Source organism: Podarcis pityusensis (assembly GCF_964106645.2).
Source record: "Podarcis pityusensis genome assembly, chromosome: 4".
Classification (NCBI taxonomy): Eukaryota; Metazoa; Chordata; class Lepidosauria; order Squamata; family Lacertidae; genus Podarcis; species Podarcis pityusensis.
In genome coordinates this window covers 56,967,948-56,994,589 of record NC_138027.1, presented here as the reverse complement: position 1 = coordinate 56,994,589, position 26,642 = coordinate 56,967,948, and the positions used below count along the sequence as shown (strand labels likewise).

The following is a 26,642-nucleotide window of genomic DNA, read 5'->3' as shown; positions in this document are numbered from 1 at the left end:
TACTTTGTGTGTCCTGGAAACAATCTGTTAACCCAGCCTGCTGTCGCATTAGCCGCTTTGCGGCTGTGTCACGCTGCTGACTCATGTTCAGCACTGACCAGCTGCAATCCTGAGATCATTTTCACATGTCTGACTGTCAAGACACTATACCCAATCCTATACCTATGTATCTTATTTCTAAATCATTTAATTACCTCGGTGCAGACCTTTGCATCGGACACATATTTTTAAAGGAGTTCAGTTACATGTATTTAAAATCCCACTCTTTTAGCCAAGAAAGACTCCCAAAGCAGCTAAGGATTCTCACACAGAAAGACAGAGATAGATGCTGCCCTCAGGATTACAATCTTAAAAGACACAGAACAAAGTGAACATGGATTGGGAGGGAGGAGGAAATAGTTGAACAGTTTCAAGTTCTTAGTTACAGTTTGTTCTAACAGAGCATGTAAATAAGAAGTGAGATGCAACAGTTCAAAGAGAGGAGGCACTAAAAGTTGCTGCAGTCTTAGCTGCAGCAATAGGTAGATTCTGCAACACTTCTCCCGCCTCCTCCTCCAATCTGATGTTAATCATAGAGCTGGTAGGGACCACCAGGGTCATCTAGTCCAACCCCCTGCAATGCAGGGATATTTTGCCCAATGTGGGGCTCAAATCCACGACCCTGAGATTGAGTCTCATGCTGAGTGAGCTGTCCTGGGAGCCCAGCAGTCAGGTGACAGTTTTGCAGGCTGTTTCTTTTCCTTTTTCCTGTACAGTTTCACGCTTTTCTATATATCGGACCCCAGGACAGTGGAGGGAAGGGAAATGCTTTAATTTCTCATTTCTCTTCTTCCCTGCCAGCCCAGTTTGTTTCTCTCCCCTGCTTCCACATTGCTACTTCTTGCCACAGAGCATTGCATGCAGTGTCAGGATAATATCGTAAATACCAACAAGATTTTGGAACGACTCCCAGGCTCCTTAATATAACTGATTAACCTTAGGAAAGAGATATCCCAAATCTGTTTGGCAAGACCCATGCTATGAGTGGAGCTGAGATTACACACCCTTAAGGCTATAAATGTCATGCAAAGTGTGATGACTTCAGCTTCTATACACTGAATGCCACTCAAGTGGGTATTGCATAATCTTGGCACGCAGAAGGCATTACTATGAAGCAACTGAGATCCTCCTAGTATCGTTTGCAACTGCCGTGGAAGTCATAGGGCATAAACAGAAGATGGATATAGAAGGGTCTATATCAGGGAAGGGGAACCCAGTGCCCTCCAGGTATTGCTGGAGTCCAGTTGCCATTACCTCCAGCCAGCATAGCCAGTGGTTGGAGATGATGGGAGCTGGAATCCAACAAAATCTGGAGAGCTACAGGTATATATGGAAGCACATTGTCCTGACCTGGACCAATGAGGGCAAACAACTGGGTTTTAATTATTTATTAGTGAACCCGGTTATATCAGCTCCTAATGTGCAAGTGATATACAGCAATACTCCCCACTAACTATGACTTCTGTCCTGTGCCTGTCTTCGCCCATTTGGAGCAATGGGATATATCTACCCCCAGTTCCTCCTTAAAAACCCTTGGCTGATGCTCTGTATTCAAAATGAGCCAGGCGCCAGGCACAGTTTGCACCTATCAGCCACTTGCGACCAAGTGAAGATACCTGGGTGCCAGGATGGTGTCTGACAGCTCCATCATCTGGAGGTGCCTGCCTGGGGATCCTTGGATCTAGACTGTTTTCACACACTCATACAACATCTCATATAATTCTATCAGTTACATTTTATCTGCATAATCGGAATGAATTTCAGGAACCAAAATGCTTTTTCTGTGCAGCAGGAACAGAGAACATCATGATAGTTAATTGGTGTCGCTTGTCTCCACCTACCCCACCCCACTGCCCTGCTCAACAGTTGGGAAGAATAGTCCTACTTTATTAATAGTCCGTGTCACCATTAAGAAAAAGAGATAGGAATAGGCCAATATATATGTGGATGGTCCCTGGGTCAAGGGACTTAGCTTCTTTAAGTTCTCAGAGCTCTTAACCTAGGTTGCCATCTGAACTAGCCAGAAGTTTAACTGATAATCACATCCAGTGATTGCAAAATAAGACTTTTCACAAATGTTGAAGTACAATTCAACTGCCAGTCCAGTGGGCTTCTGTATAGAGAAAATATGATGGGGTGAGGTGTGTCTCGCCACAGGCAACAGAATGTCTTGTGCCAGTTTAAACTGTCTCAGTATTCTTTTGGCAACTGGCAAGTTAATGTTACCCAAGGTGTGGAGCATCAGGTGTGGGCCATGAATGTGCCTCTCTTTCTCTCTGGCCCTCTGAAGACTCCTCAGACCACACACCCCTGGATCCTTTTCGCACCCTGCTGTTTTTGCTTGGCTAGCGTGTAGCCTTGAACTTGGGTGATGTCTTGTGCTTCTCTGGATGGAGGATACAGAGGTGCGTGTAAACTAGCCTGTTGTTCAGAGGGAAAATTTATATCAGTTGTTCCACCTCCGGTTTCATCTGACCCTGCCCTGCCACTAGAATCTGGCCCGCAGATATTTACCCAGAAGGAAATGTGACCATCATGTTAGAAAAGGTCTCCTCCCTCCCCTCCTTACTCTATAAGAGTTGTGGACTTTTTTATTCTTATCCAAAAGAGCAAGCTGGGACACAATATGCCAGGCAAAGCAAATGAAAGTTTGTTTTTTCAGTAATCACCCTGCTACAAAGCAAGCTCAAGGTCTTTCGCAACAGCTTTAATCTAGAGCTCTGGTTTTGGAATTGGCAACCCTCTTATCTAGAACACCCCAGTGATAATTCCACAAGGATCTCAGTGCTGTGTATGATCAAAGGCTGTCTTAATTCTAAGTACAATACACTTATGCACTACTTTACTGTATGTTGCTAGCATCTATTGCCATCTATTGTCCAAAAGTTGTTTCATGTTGAGGTTCATCTGGGGATTTTAAGGTAAGAAGGGGAGTTGCCATGGGAAAATGCCTGACGTAAGGCTTCTTCAAATTGGCCAGTTACTCCCTCACTTCTTAGACTTGGCCAGTGAAAATAGGGCAAAGCATGAAGGCCACTTATGAGATAAGCTAGTGGCTTTATATGAGAAGGAAATAAGAAATAAACTTTCCCCTGCTTCCTTTGCAAAGCCTTTTTTCTGGTTACATTTGCATAATTGTTATAATTAATGACTGACAAGTGTGGGAAGTGGATTCAAGATGGCTCCCAGCGGGCTAATCCTCTACTTGCTACATGATTGGTCACCTACTAGGGAGAATATGAAGGTTCTTCAGAATGCAGTAGAGAAGTCTCAAACTTAAAGTGAAATGCCGCTTTGTAAAAGCATTTCACTTCACAAACCCCACAGTTTAGTCTGGCAAACTGTTATGTGGGGCAATGCGGAAGCTTTTTTGTGGATCTGGAATTTAGGAATTTGTAGGCTCACCTATCCTGTTCCTTGTCACTCTAAGGGGGCCCTTTTATGACAGAAGGATACTAGCCTTCTGTGATCTTGTTTCTGAATCGGCGCAAATGGGTGTTGAGAGGTAGTGAGAAGAGGATGCTGCCAAATTATCAATGTCTGCTGACAGTTATGGAGTCAATCTCTAGAAATACACCAATTCTAGAAGATTCCAAGTAGTGTCTTGCTTGGGAGTATTTTGTGCACTTTATTATTTGTCCAGGGGCAGCATTTCCTGGTACACTTGAAGTTTCTAGTTCTAGATTTTGCGGTCTTTCAGGCTTTAATGTTGCTGTTGATTGTTTATTGATATAACTGCGCCTTTTAACCTCTTGTTTCCTGAGATCTTGGAGAAAAACATTGCCTGCTGCGTGTAGTATAATAAGGGAAATAACATTTTCTTTCAGGTCACATAAGTCATATTATAGGACAATTTGCAAGATGATCATGGGAGCTGAAAGGAAAGGTTACAACATCTGTCCGTTTTTAGGGCAAGTAAGGAGGCTAGGGGATGCAGGTGGTGCTGTGGGTTAAACCACGGAGCCTAGGACTTGCCGATCTGAAGGTCAGTGGTTTGAATCCCCGCAACGGGGTGAGCTCCCATTGTTCGGTCCCTGCTCCTGCCAACCTAGCAGTTCGAAAGCCCGTCAAAGTGCAAGTAGATAAATAGGTACTGCTCTGGCGGGAAGGTAAACGGCGTTTCCATACGCTGTTCTGGTTCACCAGAAGCGGCTAAGTCATGCTGGCCACATGACCCGGAAGCTGTATGCCGGCTCCCTCGGCCTATAGAGCGAGATGAGCGCACAACCTCAGAGTCGGCCACGACTGGACCTAATGGTCAGGGGTGCCTTTACCTTTACCTTTTAAGGAGGCTGGGGGATGTGGTAGAGATACATAAAACTCTACCTGGTGTGGAGAAAGTGAATAGAGAGACATTTTCCTCCCTCGTACTGTTAGACCTGGGATCATCCAATGAAGCTGAAGGTCAGAGGTTTGGGGACAGACAAAAAGAAATACTTTTTCACACAGTCCATAGTTATCTATGTAACTCACTGTCACAAGATGTAGTAAGGGGTTTAGACAAATTCATGGGGCCTAAGGTGATCAATGGATCCTTGTCATGATAGCTGTGCACTACCTCTGCTGCTGGGGCTCTGGGGAGAGTTCTGTTTGTGCCCAGGTTCTGCTTTGGAGCTTCTAGTTTTGGCATCTAGTTAACCACTGTGAGAACAAGATGCTGGACTACATGGGCCATTGGCCTGACCCAGCAAGGGTCTTCTTTTGTTCTGTTCAATATTGGGACTGTGCGATCAGAACCAAGGTAGGGAAATGAATTCCAGATGAACTAGTCTAGAATTTGTAAAACCGTGGAAGGTGTTCCCCTGCCCCCTTAATTTACTGAGATGTTCCTGGTGTGTGAGAGAGAATCGTTATCAGGATTGGAGAGGGTACAGCTCTATGTTAGAGCATATGCTTTTCATGCAGAAGGTTCCAGAGTTTAACCTTGGATTCCCCAGCTGAAAAAACGACTGGGTACCAGCTCGATGGTGATGGAAAGGCATTTGCCTGAGAGCCACTGCCTATGAGAGTACAGTCGTACCTTGGATCCCGAATGCCTTGGTACTTGGACGTTTTGGCTCCTAAATGCCGCAAACCCAGAAGTGAGTGTTCCGGTTTGCAAACATTCTTTGGAACCTGAACGTCCGGCGCAGCTTCCGATTGGCTACAGGAGCTTCCTGCAGCCAATCAGAAGCCGTGCTTTGGTTTCCAAACGTTTTGGAAGTTGAACGGACTTCCAGAACGTATTCCGTTCAACTTCCAAAATGACTGTAACTAGTACTGGGCTAGATGGATCAGTTGTCTCACGTACAGTAAGGGCATGTCATTTTAGGTGGTAAAACTTATTTTTTTGCATTTATTGACAATTACTGTATTTTGCCTAATGGCAAGTGAAAATTTCATTAGTCCCTTTCTTCCCTTGAGGTCACAATGCCATCGTTTCCCACAGAAGCCGGGATGGACACCTTGGCTTGCTCTCACTTCTCAGCCAGCTGCACACCCAATGGAATTCCGGAGAAGGAGCCTTGCACCTCCCCAGAGAAGGAGAGGAAGTGGATCAGGCCTGACATTCCAAGCAAGTGTACCTGGGAGCTTGGGAAATCTCCTTCTGAGTCGCCCCATCGCCATGTTGCAAGGTAAGCTGCCATTCAATAGAACCGCAAACTGAAGTCTGATTAGCTTTGGTAGTTAGAATCCAGTGCGCTCGTTTGGTTTGATACTTTGCAAGCCATGTTCAGGTGCTGGTGGATATTGCTGTGGGGTTTACAGTTGTTTCCCATCCCTGCTCTATGTTCCTGTGTCTTTCTGGTTTAGATTCGAGACTCCAAAAATTATGCCAGATATCCTCAAGAAGATCGGCGATACTCCCTTGGTGCGAATCAACAAAATTGGGAAGCTCTTTGGACTTAAATGTGAACTTTGTAAGTATCTTCTGGTTAGCTGGAGTTGTAAATGCAAACATTTGTGCTGTCGCAATGATCAAGAAGGACCAGTTCAGCGAGGATTTTGGTAGTGTTTGTTGTAAGCCCAGAAAAATAAAATATAACTAATCACAGTACAGAACTAACTAAATAAATAAACTAGTAGTGCCAAAATGATACCGAATGAATAGTTAGTGGGTGTTGTCTGCAACGAGGTGCAAAGGAAGTGGGGAGCTATTCCTGCACCATGTGTGTTTGTGCACCCAGCGAGGCTATAAATTGGCCAGGTGCATTTTTCCCCTGAAAGAGGGCTAGACATTAAAAGCTGACGTGTCCCCTCTTTTTGATAAACAGGGGGAAAAATGAAACCTAGTTGAAACATAGTCTTTGTGCTTTCCAGTGGCAAAATGTGAGTTTTTCAATGCTGGAGGGAGTGTGAAAGACCGGATCAGCCTAAGGATGGTAGAAGATGCTGAAAGGGATGGGATTCTGAAACCTGGAGATACCATTATCGAACCAACGTCAGGAAACACAGGTACGGTTGCTTTGGAGTGAGATCAATTGTAGTGTGACTCTGTGCTGTGTTGTTGGGCATAGCAGTAATGCAGACAGGAGAATAATAGGACAGGGATTGCTGAACAGGTATCTGGGGAGCTTTATTTCTCCCCAAAATGGAAGCATCATGACGGATATGAGGACATTAAGCATGTACTTAATGCTCTCTCATGAAAGTCAGTGAGATAATCAAGCAGTATCTCTGGTGTAAAGTCATGGAGCTCTTTGTGTTTACCAAACTGAATGAGAAACACTGTCAGAGCTAGTTTTCCCAACAGTTTACCTTTTAGAATCTATGTTCACTTGCAATTTTTTTTTAAAGGAAACTCATCCTTCTTTTAACAATTTCCAGTCCTCTATTAGATTATGCTTTCAACAGAGCTGTGGAACGTTACTCATTCGTATAGACACAATGTGATATCACATCCAGAGGAGAAAACAAGTATGGAGAAAGCTTTAGTTGTCCTTATACGCTGGTACAGTATAATGGTTAAGGACATGAACTATGAGCTGGAAGGTCCCTTGTGTGAATCACATTAATTCAGCCTTGAATTCACTTGATAGCTTTTACTGCGACTCTGTCAGACCCCCCCCCCCCAAATCATCAGGATGTTATATAAACAGCAAATGTCGCCTGATCCTTTTCATTGAAAGCCTTGGAAACTGTTACATCAAAGTGTTGCTTGAAAGCCAAGGACTGATGTTGTGGTTTAATTGATCAGAAGTTGTTCAGGGGCCTTTGAATTCTTAAGTTCCTTGATGCTCCGCTTAACACTCAGCAGTCAAGTCAGAGAAGGTAAACCAATGGTAGCCAGAGCTGCCATGACACCTCTGGCTGCAGAGAGACACTGTGAAATCAGAGCTGATTGGCATCAATAAATGAGGGTCATGCAGAGAGGAAGAAATGGAGGGGGCGGTTGAAAGGCTGAAGAAATCAGTGAACACAGAGGAGCTTTTAAAGGGGAACAGAACCATGATCTGTTGTAATGACAGGGCCTAAGCTAATCTGTAACATGGGGGCATTGTAAGGATTACTGAGCAATGTATATGAACAGATAGCGTTTCCTACCTAAATGGTAAGCCGTCTTATTGGATTAGCTTTTCACTCTTCTCTTGGGAATCTTCCAGTGCTGCATAATTCCGCAAACATATTAGAACATCAATACTGCTTTTGTTAAAAAGAACAGTGTGATCTTTGGCATCTCTTAAGATCTAAGCTGTACCTCTTGCTCTCCTACACTCTCAGAAAACACAGACCGCTCTGTTGTGGTTCTGTTCTGCACAGGCCGAGTTTAGAGTGTTATGATTGTGTTACATACAAGTGGACACAAAACTTCACAGCAGGCAGTTGTCCTTGTAGCTGAAACAGCCTTAGTTTTTACAGTGAATGTATTGAATGCTTTCTCGTCAATCTCTGAAATGGTACCTTCCAGTGGTTAGCGATATTGCCCCCTGATGTCTGGGGAAAAGATGAAGCAGGATGTAATCCTAAACTGCCATGTGTGTTGGGAGAGAAGCATCCACACAACTAGAAGTGTCTTGAAAGCTTTTTTAACTACAGCCAGAAACTTGGCTAAACAGGCAGTCTGCTTGTTAATATAAAAATGGCTTGTTCTATCAGTATGAGTACCCAGTTGGTCCAGAATGGCAGGGCATACATTTCAGGGATGTCACAACTCAGTGGTAGAACATATGCTCTGCCTACAGAAGGTCTCAGGTTCAAATCCCTGGCATCTCTAGAAAAGACTGGAAAAGGTTCCTTTCTGAGTACCTGGAGAGACACGTCAGTTGGTGTAGACCTGCCTTCCCCAAACTGGTACCCTCTCAGATGTTTTGAACCACATCTCCCATTATCTTTGACCATTGACCATGGTGGCTGGGACTGTTAGTAACTCTAGTCAAAAACATCGGCAGCGCACTAGCTTGGGGAAGACTGATATAGACAGTACTATATGACATAGGCAACTAGTTGGACTCTGTATAAGGCTGGTTCCTCTGCTCCTGCAAGTAAAGAGTTTTAAAATATAAATGTGTGGCTTCCTTCAGTGATGCATTTCCTTGGTTCCAGGGATCGGACTGGCTTTGGCAGCTGCAGTGAAAGGCTACCGCTGTATCATCGTCATGCCAGAGAAAATGAGTATGGAGAAGGTCAGAGCTGCTTATCATTTCAGATGCTTACAAATCGTCACTTGTTGTGTAATTGGTTAACTGGGACATCGTTAGCCAGCAACGCAGATAGCTGCATATGGGGTATATGCTGTTTAATACGGTAGTTCTCAAACTTGCTGTTTCAGTGAGGTAGCAAAATGTTTAAAGAGGTTCAGGATTTGGACTGACATTCAGTATTTTAAGTTTAGACTGGCATTACGCTGGGAGTAAAATAGCTAACATCTGAATTAATACATAGTGAAAGCCACTCAAAGTCTTATAGCTTAAAGTTTAATTTCACCATTGCTCGGGTGTTGTGTGGTGCATTTCACAAATTTGTTTTTTTGAAATCAGGTGGATGTTTTGCGTGCTCTTGGGGCAGAAATTGTGAGGACTCCAACTACTGCTAGATTTGACTCTCCAGAATCTCATGTCGGCGTGGCATGGAGACTGAAAAATGAAATCCCTAATTCCCACATATTGGATCAGGTAAAGAGGCAGAAGGAGAGAAGTATTTCAGATAGCTAGGTCCTAAGTGGAATACAGTCCTTTTCATTCATCGTTCTAATATCTCACTGAAGCTGATAAGTTACAATTCCCAATTCTCAGGCAAAGGGATGGAAAAGTCCCTGCCTGAAACCCGGGACAGCCTTCACAGGTCAATATAGACCAGTCTTCCCTGACTTGGTGCCTTCCAAGTATTTTGGACTACTCATCCCATCAACATCAGTTGGCATGACTAATGGTCAGTTATGATTGGAACTGTAGTCTAAAACATTTGGAGTGGCACAGGTTGGGAAAGGCTGATGTAGACAATACTGAGTTAATAGAACCAATGGCTTGTTTCATTATAAGTCAGCTTCCTATATAATCTTAAGTCAATTGGACTAAAGTTAATTGCACTTAACTTGTCCTCCAACTCATACACAATTGTCATCCTGTGGGTGGGGCTCTATTGTGGGCTAGTTAGCCACTGAAGAGGAGCAAGCATTGGTGGTACGTAAGGAGCTTGAACACCTCTAAAAAAAATAAAATTAAGTTAAGTGGTGCTGAGACCATAATTGGAACTCCCTTCCTATTGCTATCTGATAAGTGCCTTCACTGTATTCTTTTTGGTGCCTGCTGAAGACATTTTTATTTAGACAAGTCTTCCCATGTGTTTAGAAAGTGTGTATGAGTTCTACTTTGTTTTAGCCTATTCTGTTGTGGGTTAAACTTTTGGTATGTTTTAAATTATGGTTGTGAGCATTTTAGTTAGCATTTTATTGTTTTATCTTTTTTGTAAACCACTTTACAAAATCAAGCGGTATGTAAATTTTATGAAATAAAATAGTAGTATTTTGGCAAAGAAATACCCCATGTTCTACTCTGGGGGTATATCAGGGAACAGGGCCTTCTCAGCAGTGGCCCAAAATTCCAGAAACCAGATCCGAGGAAGATCAGGCAGGTGCTATTTGTAGAGACTTTCAAGTGGGCTTTGAAGACTTTCGCTCCCTCTCTGTAACTTTCTGTGGATGAGGTAAATTAGATTGTCAAGATAATGTCCTAAATTGAAACATGGGAAACTCTCTTCTACTGAGTCAGGCCACTGGTCATCTAGCTCAGTTTTATCTCCTGGCAGCTGCTCTCCAGAGTTTCAGGCAGTTTTTCCCAGCCCTGTGTCAAAACACCAGGAATTGAACCTGGCTCCTTTTGCATGTGCTCTGTCATTGAGCTATGGCCCTTCCTGATAGCATGAGGATTTGGGGCGGTGGGTTGTTCTTGTGTTTACTTTTTAGATTATTATTAAATGGGCTTGCTTTTAATGGTACTGCTTTTTGCTATTGTATACTGCTTTGTGGAGGATTCTTCCTTTAAAAAGCAGCTTATAGATTTATTAAACATTTAAGTCCATGTGTGTTCCAGCAACAGCCCTCTTTGTAAACTTGCCAGACTGTTGTTTTTCTACATTTTCCTTTCATTTTTCAACATAGTACCGCAACGCCAGCAACCCCCTGGCCCATTACGATTCCACGGCTGAGGAGATCCTGCAGCAGTGTGATGGTATGTTCAGCCGGCAGGTAACTCTTGGGCCCCTCATCCTAGATGCTTTCAGAAAAGGGGGGTTCTGGTAAATTACAAGGCTACTATAGGGCCAGGATGCATAGACATGGTATCAGTGGGTGTCCAACAGCCCCCAAGCAACTTTTCTCCTGCAAGTTTGCCATGCCCTAGAATTATAGAGTTGGAAGGGACCCCATGGGTCATCTAGTCCAACCCCCTGCAATGCAGGACTCTCAACTAAAGCATCCGTGACAGATGGCCATCCAACCTTTGCTTAAAAACCTCCAAGGATGGAGAGTCCACAACCTCCCGAGAAGTGCTATGACATCTTTTAATTGGCATGGTGTTCTAATGGCTAGAACCGAGATGAGGCTTCAACATTGCTATAACTTAGCAATTCCACAGCACATCCCGGTGCATAACGTATTTTACAATTCTTATCTCAAATTATTCTCAAAATAGCTCTCTCTGGCTGGTTAGTCTCGGTGCCAATTAACACGTTGCAACAAAGCGGATGTACTACCATGTATTTGTGTCACTGGGTAAATGAGGTACATGTCCGCTTCACACATTATCAAGTACGCCCTAAATGGAGCATTGCATGAGTGTGGGGTGGACCTGCAACATCCACAACATGTGAACCAGTAGCTAGAGACAGTGCTTTACCTAAAACCATCGGTGGAGCTTTGTGCCAGAGCAAAGATTTAGATATTGGTTTCCCATCTTGAAAGTCCATATCTATATCTCTAAATGAATATCTCATAGATCCATAGATACAGGATTATTGTTTCATTTGCTTATGTATTATTACATGCCCTAGGCTTTCAGGACCTGGCAGGCCAGACAGATTAGTAAATAAATACATTTGCTGGCATTTGCTATAGAGTGGAAATGTGAATCTAGGATTCACATAATCTATGGATTCTCTCTTATGTTTATGCAGTTAATCTGGGCTCCAGTTGATGTTTTGGGGAACAATTCTATGATTAAGTTGCGATTCCTGCATTGTAGGGGGTTGGACTAGGTCATGTTCACAGTACAGTCGTTACCTCTACTTACGTATTCCTCTTGATATGGAATCTTCGGGTTACAGCCATGGCAAACCCGGAAGTGTCTACTTCTGGGTTTCACCGTGCGCACATGTGCAGAAGCGCACCTCTATTTACATAATTTTCAGGGTGCGAACGGACCCCCAGAATGAATTAAGTTTGTATCCGGAGGGTCCACTGTATAACCTATTTCATTTTTTGCATTTGCTAGCTTAAGGCCAGTAGAGGGAGCTCCCACATAGCATTTTTGTCTGATGAAATGTTTTTCCTCTGCCTGTGCCATACTGAGGCAAAAACCCTTATACTAGAATTGGCTAAAAGACTGTATCCATTCAGATTTGTGTCTTTAATTCTTTTTGGCCACTTCAACTGTACACATGTTTCTGCCTCTCTGATAGGTCATGTAGACATGATTGTAGCTGGAGCGGGTACAGGAGGCACCATCACTGGCATTGCCCGAAAACTAAAGGAGAAATGCCCTGAATGCAAAGTAAGTCCCAGGCTAGGGCAGGCATCTCAACCACTGCTTCATCATTTTCCATTGTTTATGGATTTATGTGATCCCGAGCCTTATTGGGGTATAGGGAGTCTCATGAGCCTTGTGTTTTCTTCACCCTACTGCGTTATCTCTGTTCGTCAAGCCTTCTGTTCTCATGTTCCAGGATGGGCCCAGGCAGACAGGCATTTCTGCCCTTAAAGCAGGCCATGGGACCTGTGAGACAGGCTTCTCTCGACCAGAGTTTGCTTCCATTCTGTTCCATGGCTTCTGGGGTGACAGCCTTCACCATGCACACAGATCTGCCCCCAAAATGGAGCTCATTAGCAGTCATGGTGCCTGGGAAAAGCACTGTTGTTGCCATGATGACATGGATTGCCACCAGCTATATCATTGATTGCTGCCTGTACACTTGCTATTTGCATTTTTATCCTCATGTATGTATGTCTAAGGAAAGTTGGGACTACTTGCACAGGCAGAACATTCCTATGTAGACCAGTTCATTATGTTCATGTTAAGCATTCTTGATGCAAGAGTGTCCTTTATACTGTTGCACACCTTGCATACGGCAGTCCGGTCATCACTTATTCCTTATCCTTAATTATGCATCTGGAAGCCCACAAGGGAAAAGCAGTTGGGGAACGATTCTGAGCAGAAAACCAGCTGTCAAGGATAGGGTCAAGTACACCCCAGAGCCAGTCGCCTTGGCATGGATGTTGAAATCATCCAAAACCAGCAGTCCAGGGGTTCCTCAACACCAGCTCTTAGACCAGCTCTGTCAGTTCAGGCAGGGAGACTCTAGCAAGGTGGGCAGTAAACAAACAGAATCCCCAGTCTATTCTGATTCCCCAGTGCCAGGAACACAAACTCTAGATCAACCCCCCGAACTAGACAGAAATTCCTATACTTTTAAAAATTTGGGCAGAATTGTGTGAAATTTGCCAGCAAGGTCACCCCTTTGGAGAATGTAAATACTACCAATTTTGAGAAAGATGTTTCAAAGAATCTAATAATTTTATTGTGTCCAACATAGGCATTTCATCCTCACATGAAACAGAATACTTAGTAGAATCTTAAGAGTAATAAAACACGCTGGACATCTTGTATCCTGTACTGTGATTCCTTACAAAATTATTTGAGTGATATAGAGATGTATGTCACTGAGCACATAATATCATGTTTCCGTCTGTATCACCTGTTGGGGTTATATATATGTAATGAGAGCTAACATCTGAATGGATCCAGAGCACACTTGTTGACATTCGCCCTTTTACTAAGCCAAACGAAAGCAGTGTAGGAGCAAGTGAGTTTTTTCACGTGCTTTGAAAGCAATGATTGACATCAGGTTTGGTGTTTTCCAAGTTTTAATGACAGGGAAAACATCTTTGCAATGCCACAACAATTTTGACTTACTATGACTGATTTAACAATGCTGTTCTTGATAGCCAAACGCTGACTCAATGCTAAAACCTCTCTTGCAGATTATAGGTGTTGATCCCGAAGGATCCATTCTTGCAGAGCCTGAAGGACTAAATAATACAGACAGCACAACTTATGAAGTGGAAGGGATTGGATACGACTTCATCCCTACTGTTCTGGACAGATCAGTAAGTCAGACTCCCCGCATGTGCATGGCTTACAGTCCCCTTACTGCTGAACACATCTTGCTGGCGTGTCCATAATTCTTAGGTCTTTGGAAAGGCCTTTTTTGCATCTGATTTCCTGCTGTGAACTTAGTCACGCTTCCTCAGGAAATGCATAGACACTTTGCTTTCCAAGTTTTCCTATGTCCTTTTTCATAGATCCCCTCACTTTGTCTTTATTTCCCTGTGGCTACATGTGGCTCATTCCTTGCCAAAATAATGCACGCAGAGCAAATAATGGAGCTCAGAAATGCATATGCAAATGTGCCTAATATTTTCCCATTGAGCAGTAGAAAATCTGTGGATGTAGTCAACTGCCTTCTGCTGACTCAGACCATTGGTCGGTCTAGTTCAATATTGTCTACACTGCTGCTCTCCAGGGTTTTTGGGCAGGAGTGTTTAGCAGCTGTACCCGAAGATGCCAAGGATTAAATATAAACATCCACCACTGAAATGCAAAATAAAACAACCCCATTAATACAGTTCAGCAGTTGAAACAGGAGACTGAGGAGATGGAGGGGATGTCTGTATATGTGGGCAGCAGGAAGACAGTTTCCAGATTTCTCCCAAATTTGCGGCAGTGGACCCAAGAGTCTGCCACTAGAATCCATGTCTTCTGTCCCACACTGAATTTCTTGGCCTGCTTAGTATCGACTTAAGGGCCCAAGTGCAGAGACAGGTTCAAGGCTTCATGGTTTTTTTTTTGTTTCCTCGCCCTTTCTTCCAGTTGGTGGACAAATGGTACAAGTGTAATGATGAAGAATCTTTTGCCTGTGCGCGCATGTTAATCAGAGATGAAGGATTGCTGTGTGGTAAGTGCTTTCTGAGAGCTATATTTGTATTCGTTGAGAATTGAGTACTCAAGGTGACAGTAACAGTTGAGAAGGAACCTCTTTGCTCTCGAGACCAAGTCATCCTTTCCTTTTTGTCACACTAGTGGGTCACTGGTATATGAGTACTGTAAAGCACCACGTTTGGTAGCTTTTGAAAAAATAAATAAAAACAGCAGTAGATTGTTGTGAGGGGCGTATTCTTAATTGCCTGCATAGGCCTGGCAGAATAGAAGAGTTTTCCGCAGGCATTCAAAAGTTGGCACAGAAGGCACCCGTTGTTCAGACATTAGAAGACAATGTCACTTCTTTTAGAATATATATCCAATTAAGCACCTGCAACTGTACCTGTAGTTGCTTCTCGGCTTCAGCACACAATAAAGGCAGCTCTAATTATAGAGCCTTTCCTTATTTTAAATTTTTTATTTAAAATAACTACATACAGTCAGAGAATTATCTCTGAATACTCCACAGAGCTTTGTCAAAGCATTTATGCTAAAATCATCACAATCTTAACAAACACAAAATGATGCATTATAACCTCCATTGCTTTGGCGGTTCCAACTGAACATTTCCATGAAAGGAATGAGTCTTTGCTGCTATTTGCTGGCTCTTGCAGAACACCTAGCTTTTCTGAACAGAAAGAATGAGGAAATGATTGCTTGGGTTGTTTTCTTCCCTCCGACACCGCTGTTGCCTGTATGATACACATGCCAGTCTTGGTTATAATATGGCAGTAGCAGAAAGGCAATCTTGAGAGGTAAGGCAAAAGATTCAGTTAGAAAAGTCAGCTCCAAGGTGCTGGGGTTTTTTTTTGCCAACATTTTTACATAACTCCATTACACCATGTAACAAAATTGAATTTCCAGTGCATTTCTGGGAACAAGTTGTGAGATAGTGGCTTGCACCAGGCTGGTCTATTTAACGATGCCTTCTTATCCTGGGGTGAGTAGGGATATGTCCTTTTTACAGTTATTGATGGATGAGCACTTTGGGGCACTTCTGTTGTTGTTTGAATACTTGTTGTGCCGTATGTTTTTTATGAATTGTAAGTCACTTTGAGACAACTTTTTTGTGGAAATTGATGAGATATTGATAATGTATACTTTGTTAATGATCAAGTTACTAGGACTGCAGGCTCTCCCACTATTCTTTGTCTCCTTTTACATCTGCATTTTCAAAATGGCTTCCATGCCGTTTTAATGGTGTCCTCTGTCTTCTGTCAGGCGGCAGCTCAGGCAGTGCTATGTCTGTTGCCGTCAAGGCTGCCAAAGAGCTGAAAGAAGGCCAGCGCTGTGTCGTCATCCTTCCAGATTCTGTCAGGAACTACATGTAAGTAGGTGTCTTGTTTCTCTGTTTCTGATGCTGACTGTGAGGTAGGGGACCCTGCCTGCACGAGTAACACTGCCCATTTGGCATTGCACCTCTGAATGTGATGGTGGCAGCAGCATGGCTAAGTGGCTCCAGCACTGCTGCTGTAGTGTATGAAAGGCAGCTAAAATAATAATAAAAATAAAAATTATTTTATACCCCGCCCATCTGGTGGCTGGGTTTCCCCAGCCACTCTTAGCAGCTCCCAACAGAATGTTAAAAACATCGAACATTAAAAACTACCCGAACAGGGCTGCCTTCGATGTTTTCTAAAAGTCAGGAAGTTATTTCCTTGCCATCTGATGGGAGGGCGTTCCACAGGGCGGGCACCGCTACCAAGAAGGCCCTCTGCCTGTTTCCCTGTAGCTTCAGTTCTCACAGTGAGGGAACTGCCAGAAGGCCCCCGGCGCTGGACCTCAGTGTCTGGGCAGAATGATGGGGGTGAAGACGCTATACGGGGCCGAGGCCATTTAGGGCTTTAAAGGTCAGCACCAACACTTGGAATTGTGCTCAGAAACATACTGGGAGCCAATGTAGGTCTTTCAGGACCGGTGCTATATGGTCTCAGTGGCCACTCCCAGTCTAGCTGCTGCATTCTGGATTAATTGTAGTTCCCAGGTCACCTTCAAAGGTGGTCCCACGTAGAGAGCATTGCAGTAGTCCAGGCAGGAGATACAAGAGGACGGGCACTTGAAGTTATGGCATCTCAGATAAGGCCCACCCTCTCACACTCACTGCCATTGCCCCTGTGCTGCCCTCCCACCTCAAGCTCACTCACTCTGAGAGACTGCCACTGTTCAGTGATTTTCTTGGGTCTGGACCCCCCTCTGCCAGTTTTTCCACCCATCCTTCCCACTGCCACTTTCATGCCCTAGCCTAGCCATGTTGACTTCTCCCTTGCAGGGCTGGTGCCTGTGTCATGGCCCAGTTTGACCTGTGGGTGAGCCAGCCTGATTATATTCTCCTTATGTAGACTTTTACAACTGTCTCACTGAGAACCAAGCGTATTAAAAGAGAGCTGTTTATTCTACGTGCAAGCTATGAAATGTTATGCCGTGTCATCCTTTACAGCTTATTTGCTTTTAAGGCAGGTATAACCTAAATTGCTACTTGTGACTTGTTTTGTTTCTTGATTGCTTCCAGGTCCAAGTTTTTGAATGACAAATGGATGACTCAAAAAGGCTTCATGAAAGAAGAAGATGACATTATTAACAAGCCCTGGTGAGGTGACCATGCCTGTGAAGGCTTAGTAAAATAAGTTGCGACCAAAAACTCACCCTTAAGTCAAAATATTTTTTCTAATATGGATAGTTAAGTCTACACAAGCTAACTTCAGAAATATGTCCAGAAGTAATGTTGCTTTGGATACCGTATTTTTCGCTGTATAACACGCTCCCAACCATAACACGCACATAGTTTTTAGAGGAGGAAAACAAGAAAAAAAAATTCTAAACGAAACAGTGGATGTATGATTTTTGTGGTTCATGCTGTGGCCAAAGACATGTTATCTGACGGTGAGTTTGGGGTAGCTCAATGCAAAAATCCTGAGGATCTATGTGGATCCGTGCTTTGTAACCACGTTTTTGCACCACTGCGGCCCCAGGCAACAGTGGGTGCGTGATTTTTTTGGTGCAAGCTGTAGCCATGGACATGCTATGTGATCTGATGGTGAATTTGGGGTGACCCAGTGCAAAAATCCTGAGGATCCATGTGGATCCATGCTTTGTAACCACGTGAATGAAGGAACTGTCAGTAATGTATGGTATCTCCAATAGAGTGATGAAGGAAGAGGAGGGGGGGAGCTCACACTTGTCCTAGGCAAAGCAGCCAACTCCTATAGGCCTAGGTGCCTTCACCCCCCCCATTAAATATTTGAGGGAGTCATCCCCCACCCCCCATTGTGGTATGTGAGTGGGGCTTACCTGGCTGTCCCCCCAATATTTTTTGAAGTTGGAAGAGGGAGGGAGGGAGGGAAGGAAGAGAGAGGGGGAACTCACATTTGTGCAGCTGCCTTGCCTCGAACCGGAGCAAAAAGAGGAGGAGGAGACTCAGGGACACGAGCCTTGTAAGCCGCTTTGTTTGAATTTACCGGTGAGGTGCTGGGGGAGGGACGGAAGGGGATGCCCTCTTTGTCCCTCCTTCCAGCTCATTGTAAAGAAAGCAGAGTAAGAGCCGCTTACATTTGTGTAAGGGAGAGCCATAGAGCAGGCAGACACTGAGAAAGAGAGTCTGTCTCCCTTTCCCCACCTTGGCTTTTACACGCTGCATGCAGCTCTTGCCGGCTTCCGAGCTGCCTCCCTTCTCCCACCTCGCCAAAAAGCCATAGAGCAGGCAGACAGGAGGAAGAGAGGCTGTCTCCCGACACTCAGCTGTTGCTCAGCTGTTGCCGGCTTCTCAGCCAGCCAAGCGGAGGAAGAGAGGCTGCCGAACAGCCAGCAAGAGCGGCTCCTCCTGCCTGCATTCGCTCCATAACGCGCAGACACATTTCCCTTTACCTTTTAGGGGGGGGAACTGAGTGTTGTGGTGTGAAAAGTACGGTAATTGCTGCTGTTTGAAGTTATCTGCCCCTCTCCCTGCATCTACCTCCACCTCAGTCATAAATATTAAAATGGCATCTAGTGCCTTGTTGGCATTACTCAGCTTTAACTAGGGAGTTTATAGGGCAGTCATTATTCAGTACTAGTTCTGGTATAATCCATTTACAAATTGTGGGGGGAAATTAAGGGTACATTTCTTGCCAGTCTGATATAGTGGTTAAGAGCAGTAGTCTCGTAATCTGGTGAACCGGGTTTGCGTCCCCGCTCCTCCACATGCAGCTGCTGGGTGACCTTGGGCTAGTCACACTTCTCTGAAGTCTCTCAGCCCCACTCACCTCACAGAGTGTTTGTTGTGGGGGAGGAAGGAAAATGAGATTGTTAGCCGCTTTGAGACTCCTTAGGGTAGTGATAAACTGGGATATCAAATCCAAACTCTTCTTCTTCTTTTCTTAAATTCTCTTTTCCCCTGCCTCTATTTTTGCTGTGATGATTATGCATGGAGGATGTGAAACTGAAGAGAAAGTCAATGACTTGGCAAAGTCTGAACCTAGGTCTCCAAGATGCAGTAACATTACAACTCATATTGTCCACACTGACCCACTCTAGGCTCTGGAGATATAACAGTGTTTGTTCGTGTTGAAGATACAATTCCAGCTATACTAAACTAGGCATTAGATTTTGATTTCCAGAGGAATGGCCATGTTAATCTGATGCTTATGGCACCATATAGGCCAACGGGTTTATAGTGCCATAAGCTTTCATGGACTCAGCCCCACTTTATCAAATCCATGAGGTGCTAAGCACACTTGGCAGGGGTGTGCGAGAGAGAAAGGCACGTACACACAGCAACTGTGAAAAGTACAGGCTGTGGAAATTCTAAGTCAGGCTTAAGACACACAGAGTGACCCTTCACAACAGCAGTAGTTTATGATAACCCAATTATCCAGATTTTATTATTGTGGTACGATGGCTGTGTTATTGTCAGTTATGGTCACTTTGCTTAAACTGCATAGGATAGTCACAGACTGTCCTTTTTGCATTCCATGGCTGCTACTTCCATTTCTCTTTTTCCCTATGTCCACCTGTGTATATTCATAGTCGTACCTCCGTTTATGTAACCCTCTGGTTATGTAAACTTCAGGATGTGTGCACGGCAAACCTGGAAGCATTTTACCGGGTTTCGCCGCATGCACAGAAGCGGTCCTCAGGTTGCGGAAACCTCGGTATCCGACTGGACCTCTGGAATGGATCCCATCCACAACCGGAGGTAAAAAGGTAAAGGTAAGGGTACCCCTGGCTGTTAGGTCCAGTTGCGGATGACTCTGGGGTTGCTCACTCATCTCGCTCTATAGGCCGAGGGAGCCAGTGTTTGTCCGCAGACAGCTTCTGGGTCATGTGGCCAGCATGACTAAGCCGCTTCTGGCGAACCAGAGCAGTGCATGGAAATGCCGTTTACCTTCCCGCCAGAGCAGTACCTATTTATCTACTTGCATTTGACGTGCTTTCAAACTGCTAGGTGGGCAGGAGCAGAGACCAAACAATGGGAGTTCACCCCGTCGCGGGGATTCAAACTGCCGACCTTCCAGTCGGCAAGCCCTAGGCTCTGTGGTTTAGACCACAGCGCCACCCGCATCCCTTGCAACCGGAGGTACCTCTCTCTCTCTCTCTCTCTCTCTGTGTATGTATGTATGTATGTATGTATATACACATTGCTAACAGGACAAATCTTTGTGTGTCTAATACAGGTAGACTACAATCACAAGATCTTGTGTACTTTAAAAAAAAAACTCTTAGTCATTCAGGTGGCACAAGACTCTTTAAAATGTTGATGGTTAACTCTTTTCAAATAGGGAGGGTTTTTTTTTACTATTTGTCCTGGCTCTGAGCATCCATATAGTCTCATTTGAGCCAAAATACACCATATGGTGAAAGGTTACCCCAGCCAGCATGGCCCGTCATCAGGAATGATGAAAGTTGCATGCTCTAAACATCAGTCCATCCTAAAGACAAGCACGTGCTCCGGAATACCCTGAACAACCTTTTCTGTTAGTAGGACAGAGGGCACTTAAATACAGTAATTGGCTTCATGAGCGTTTCCAGGAAAAGCTTACGTTAAGATACAAACTACTAAGATGCAAATGTTTCTCGGTCCTTGAATTGCTTGTGTAAATTCCTGGGTGGAGAGTGATTTTATATTTGTTTTGTTTATTTTCCTAGGTGGTGGCACTTGAAAGTTCAGGAATTGTGTCTCTCTGCTCCCCTGACAGTACTACCAAGTGTTACCTGTGAAAAGACCATTGAAATACTCAGAGAAAAGGGATTTGACCAAGTACCTGTTGTTGATGAATCTGGGTATGTGTAGATTTTCCTCCCTTCCAAGTATACCCAGTTTATAAATGTATATTTAGTATCTAGGTGCACACACAGTCATTCCTGCCATTTGGTTTCATCCACCTCGTTTCATGATCCCATCTAGTTTGCTTCTCTGAATTTTCAACTATGAGCCTTCGCCTGCATTTTGCTCACCAGATCAATCCCCTGGTACAGAAAGTCTCCTGAAATTGGTTGATCAGGCCCCTGATTAGAGACTAATTTGGAGCGAAACCTCCCACCTTTTTTGTTTTTCTGTCCCTGTGCTATATAGGACATCAACAAAGATTTTTGATTGTCACTTCCATCACAGGTGTGGCTTTTTAAAATCTTCACTTAAAATCATGGTATGGTTTATTATCTTTTTAGGGCCAGAGTCATCTGCTTCAAATGACCCATAAAAGAATTAACTGAGCCTAAATTGCATCTCAGTCCTGAAGTCACCAGGCATGAAATAGGCCAGTGGGATGGTCAGCATTGCAGGTGGGTCAGACAGGGACAAGTTGCAATGCAGGCAGGATGTTCACTCCCAAAAGTTCATCCCAGTTAACAACGGAAGCTAAACGAGGTTTATTCTGTGACTCTCACATCATTTGCAATAAAAGCAGAGCAGGCACCACTGACTACTATATTTAATCCTTGGCATTTCAGGGTTTATAGCACACATTTTTTGGAAGGGGAGCAATTAGGAAAGGGAAAACGGTAAGCAGGGAAAGTTCCTCATCCCTTCCATGCTAGTTCTCCACACTTAAACTCCTTCCTCCAGAGGTTTATAAAGAAAATGGTGTTTGGATGCTATTAAATAGAACCTGTGGTTTTACCCCTAAGGATTCTGTGCGCCCCTGAATTCAAATTGAGAGGGATTCTGTAAATATTGGCCTAAAACATTAAACTGATAAAAAAAGGAAAGAACCCACAACTCACCCAGTAGAAAACTGTGTCTAATACCTTCTTCTTTTCAGATGGATTTTGGGAATGGTTACCCTTGGCAACATGCTTTCTTCACTGCTTGCTGGTAAAGTGCAGCCATCAGACCAAGTCAGCAAAGTAATCTACAAGCAGTTCAAAAAGGTATCAAAGTCTTCTGGTGTCTCTTGTTCCTTTCCCTGACCCGCACCATTGCTGAGGGGGGAAAGAGGTTTTTGACAAGGGGGAGGTCGTTTGACTAAAATGTATGATGCCCATTAAGGAAATTATACAGAGTTACACACAGTTTTAGATACTGTTTTGCTGTAGGGTTGTTCACATGTTACACTGAGCACACAGGCACAGGCGGTCTCTACACGTTTGCAAGGGCTTGTGTGAAGAAGTGAACACAGCTCAACTGCTGTGTATTCTTTGAACATTACATGCGAACAAGGTTACATATATGATCAACTCCTGTGTACACGATATTGTACGTATGAACACTGCTTACAAAATCTGGATATGCCTATTTTGTGAGAAAACACGTTTGTTTTTTAAAATATTATACCTATTTGTGAAAACCCAGGGGTAATTCGTATGCCCCTGAATACCATTTGCTGGAAATCACAGCTGGGAGGAGTGTTGTGGCCTCCAGGCTCTGCTTGCAGGCTTCCCACAGGCACCTGCTTGGCCACTGTGAGAACTGGGTGCTGGAGTAGATGGGCCATTGGCCTGATCCTGAAGAGCTCTTTTTATGTTCTTAACAGACTCCATCTGTACTATACAGTTAAAGCACCATACATACCACTTTAAACAGTCATAGCTTCCCCCAAAGCAATTTCGAAATTGTACAGCTGTACCTTGCTTCTCGAATGTAATCCATTCCGGAAGTCTGTTTGACTTCCAGAAATGTTCAAAAACCAAGGCACAGCTTCCGATTGGCTGCAGGAGCTTCCTGCACTCAGTTGGAAGCCGTGTCGGACATTCAACTTCCAAAAAACGTTCGCAAACCAGAACACACACTCCTGGGTTTGCGGCGTTTGGGAGCCAAAACGTACGAGTACCAAGGTGTTTGAGAACCAAGGTACAACTGTAGTTTGTTAAGGATGTTGAGAGGAGTTAGGAGACTTCCATTCCCCTCACAGAGCTAATGTTCCCAGAGTGGTTTAACAGTCATTCCCTTTTCCCAGGGGACTGGGAATTGTTGCTCTGTGAGGGAACTAGGGATCTCCTAACAACAGAGTAAAAAGATAAAAACAAAACCCTACATTTAAAAAAAAAATCTGATAAAAACGTAAGACACAGAGCAGTATGTTAGCACAGAGCTGATGTGTATCTATGTGTACTAGAGTTGGACTACAGTTAGCCCACCCCAAGTCAAACAATTTAGCCTATACAGTCGTACCTTGGCTCCTGAACACCGCAAACCCAGGAAGTGAGTGTTCCAGTTTGCGAACATTCTTTGGAATCCAGACGTCCTACGGGGCTTCCGCGGCTTCCGATTGGCTGCAGGACCCAGAAGACTCAGAAGACACGCTTTAGTTTCCGAACATTTTGGAAGTCGAACGGACTTCCAGAACAGATTCCGTTTGACTTCCAAGGTACGACTGTACAGACCTGGGGAAAATGACTGAACTCTGAAGAAGGGCAAACATGCCTAGCAATTAATGCTAGTAATATTTTAACACAATACTGATAAATAGGGACAGTTGGAAGGTATGTTAGTCCCATTTTGATTTTGGTCTCAAGAGTTTGAGTCTTCCCGGTGGATAATGAGACTCTTGGCGTCTGGTGTTGTGATTTTTTAGCAGGCACAATAGTTTCTGCAGGATTTTGGGGCAGCTGTTTCATGAGCAGTATTAGGATGGCTGGATCCACAAAGCCTTGTTTGGAGGGGAATGCAAACTATGGCAAAGTAAAACCAAGATGCAACACTTTGGGTAAAATTACCATTAAAAGCTTGTTTGCAGCACATAACTGAAATAGACAGCTACATACTCTGTGAAACTGCAGCTGCAATCTTGTGCACGTTTATTTTTGGGGGGGGCTAAATCCAATTAAACAAGTGACATTATTGTAGCTTACTTTGGTCAATGTCAGTGAAATATTCTGCCTATTAAATTCTCTAAATAGGAAGCATGGACATTCATGGGGGGCAGCCCTCCCCCCGGATGAACCGTAACCCTCAGATTCTGATCTTTTATTTTTGTGAAAAGCATTTGCAGCAGCTGAGATGAGAGGCAAATTGTGCCGGCACAATTCTCAAAATATTTTGTGAGAAACTGCTCTTGAATCTCAGTTTTTTACTTTGCCTCACCCTGAAAAATATCCTGCAGATGCACATAACTGGAAGAGCAGCACTTTACAGCTTGTCACGATCCTAAGCAAATCTGCTCAGAAGCTGGTCTCCACTGAGTTCCTTGAGACTTACTTGAAGCCTAAGGGAACTTACATGCATACCAAGGTGTACCTTAAAAGCGACACTTCTACTTCGCATCCAACTAATGCTTTAGCAAATATATTTTCTAATTGTTAAAATTCTGAGGCTAAAATGTAACACTGCACCTAATCACTTCATGTTTTCTACTAATGCTTCGTGATCACATTAAATGAATTTAATTTCTTCCCTAGCTATCAATTGAATCATCGTGCAAAATGTATAATCTGGTGCGTAATTAAGCAACATAGCTTCTCTCCTCTCTTAAGTGTAACTGGTGTTCTTACGGTGGAGGGGCCCATGTTGCCTAGTGGCAAATAGCAAGGTTACACAAGCTGCAGTCTGCAGGCAACTACCACACTAAAAAAAAGAGCTTCTGACACTGGGGAAAAATAGCCCTTTTGGACTAGAGGCCACCTGCTTCTGCAGTCAAATGTTCATCCCCAGGTTGCAGGATTGGGGGAGAAGGATGCAACTGGGTTTAAAGATGTATGCTGTTTGCCTCTGGATAAAAAATTCAAACCCTGTATTGTTTATTCCTTTTTATGGCTAAAGCCAGGGCTGTGGACCTTCTGCCCTTGTGCCATACAAACTTGGCAAAATAAGCAGATGTTACATAATTTGCATAATTTATTCAGGTTGCAGAATTTTTGCCTTAGCATGGAATGTTGATTATCCTGGCACAGAATTTTAATCTGTACTGTTACTTTTTAGAAAGTAGAGTATACCCAGCCCTGGCTGTAGTTCCTGGTTCTTTAGTAACATTTCTGGAGACTGTCTCTTCCTTTCTTCTGTGAGCTCAAACACTGTTGCCTGGGGTGTCCCTCCCTCATACAACTCCTTTACTCTGTAACCAACATTACCACTAATAATTTCATTCCTTTTTAAAAGATTGCTAACGTACTACAAAGAAATGTGATAAAATGGCACTTTTTAAAATTTTGAACCATAGACTCTGTCAATCTACTTTAGATGTTTTGTCGCTGAAAGAGAAAATATTGAACAGCCTTATTATTATAGAAGAAAATTATTGGGTATGCTTATAGTTGATTCAGTCAGTTTGACTGGGAGACTGAGTTGTTCCAGTAAACCAAGAAAAGATTCTTTCCTTTATGTTAAGATACAATCGCTCCTAAATTTATAGTATTGTATTACATTTAAAGTTACGAAATCCTGATGGGTCTTTGTGAGCATAGATCATGATTGATTGCCATAATGGTACTGGTGATTAAAAAGTGCAGGAAGGCTCCTGTAAGTATAAATTGAAAGCAACTGAATTAAAAACAGCGCTGTTGTGCTTAGTGCCTCTGTACTTGCTCTGTCTGCTTCCCTCTCTTAGACTTCAAAAATCTTATTTCCTACTGAATTGACAAGTACTGGCATTCTTGGCTCACAAGCCTAGAATCTAGGATAATAATGATGATGGGCAGAAAATGTAGATTTTGTGTACTTGAGTGTTTTGGAGGACATTGTTTCAAGCCAAGTTGGTGTGGATAAAATTGCCAGCTTTATAGACTACAGCAATAAGTCCCTACTTTCTATTATGTGAGACTGAAGAAAGGCCGAAGGATACCACAGCCTCCTGTCCTCTTCTGTTGTACCTGTGCAGCCTTATTTTGAGGGCTGAGCTGATCTCTGTTGTGTTTCACAGGTTCACAGTTATAATGAGTTGGCTCCAAAGAATTGTAAGTGGAAGGGAAATGCCTACTAGTGACCTTCCAGTAAAGCTTGCACAGGAGTTTGTGTGCTTCTGTGATAGGTTTTGTGGCACAAGAGATTGCACAAGCTCTTGTTCAAGTGGAACAACGTGTTCACTTTTCTCACATGGTGCTCTAAGCTTAAAGCTTGGTGAAAACCTGGGATGGGGAGACTGTGGCCCTCCAGATTTTTGGATGGCAGCTCTCACCTGCTGCCACCATTATGGTCAAGGATGATGGGAGTTGTCAGCCACAGGTTCCCCATCTCTGGTGTAAAGCAATGCTTTCGTATGCTGAAGGTTCCTCTGGCTTGTGGAAGCGCCCTTTTGGATCCTGGCCACAAAATACAGGCAGCTTAGATAGTGCCTTTTTCATTCTGCAAGTTTCTTTTGATTGATTGAGCCATAGTATTTTCTGTTTTCCCACAGCTCACGTCAATAGCAATGCATTTATATCACAACTCCTGAAGTCCAACTCCCTGTCAAAGTGAGATATCTGCTACTGCAGCGCCTGTAATACTTGGCCATCTAGACTTTACTTAAGTGGCCTGGGTATTCATTGTTTTGCTGGCCTATATTGCTAGGAATGAAAAGCAATATCCCTGTGGGGAAATTCAGTTCT

At 43.7% G+C, this 26,642-nt stretch overlaps 1 protein-coding gene across 10 annotated transcripts in view; it reads left to right on the top strand.

Annotated features, from left to right (window-relative positions):
• LOC308476233 (cystathionine beta-synthase-like) overlaps positions 1-26,642 on the top strand; it is a 37,171-nt gene that overhangs the window by 6,881 nt on the left and 3,648 nt on the right. For 5 of the 10 annotated variants that reach the window (XM_081003758.1, XM_081003760.1, XM_081003759.1 and 2 more), the window contains 14 exons: positions 5,443-5,654; positions 5,833-5,939; positions 6,340-6,474; positions 8,563-8,642; positions 8,997-9,131; positions 10,616-10,685; positions 12,133-12,224; positions 13,712-13,837; positions 14,601-14,685; positions 15,930-16,035; positions 17,218-17,295; positions 20,829-20,963; positions 21,944-22,052; positions 24,519-24,554. In XM_081003758.1, the coding sequence (XP_080859884.1) occupies positions 5,449-5,654; positions 5,833-5,939; positions 6,340-6,474; positions 8,563-8,642; positions 8,997-9,131; positions 10,616-10,685; positions 12,133-12,224; positions 13,712-13,837; positions 14,601-14,685; positions 15,930-16,035; positions 17,218-17,295; positions 20,829-20,963; positions 21,944-22,052; positions 24,519-24,554 (1,500 nt within the window). In that variant the 5' untranslated portion in view covers positions 5,443-5,448. Of the gene's footprint in view, positions 1-2,274; positions 2,445-5,442; positions 5,655-5,832; positions 5,940-6,339; positions 6,475-8,562; positions 8,643-8,996; positions 9,132-10,615; positions 10,686-12,132; positions 12,225-13,711; positions 13,838-14,600; positions 14,686-15,929; positions 16,036-17,217; positions 17,296-20,828; positions 20,964-21,943; positions 22,053-24,518; positions 24,555-26,642 lie in introns of those variants that run through there. The other 5 variants (XM_081003755.1, XM_081003753.1, XM_081003757.1 and 2 more) reach the window with 4 other exon arrangements.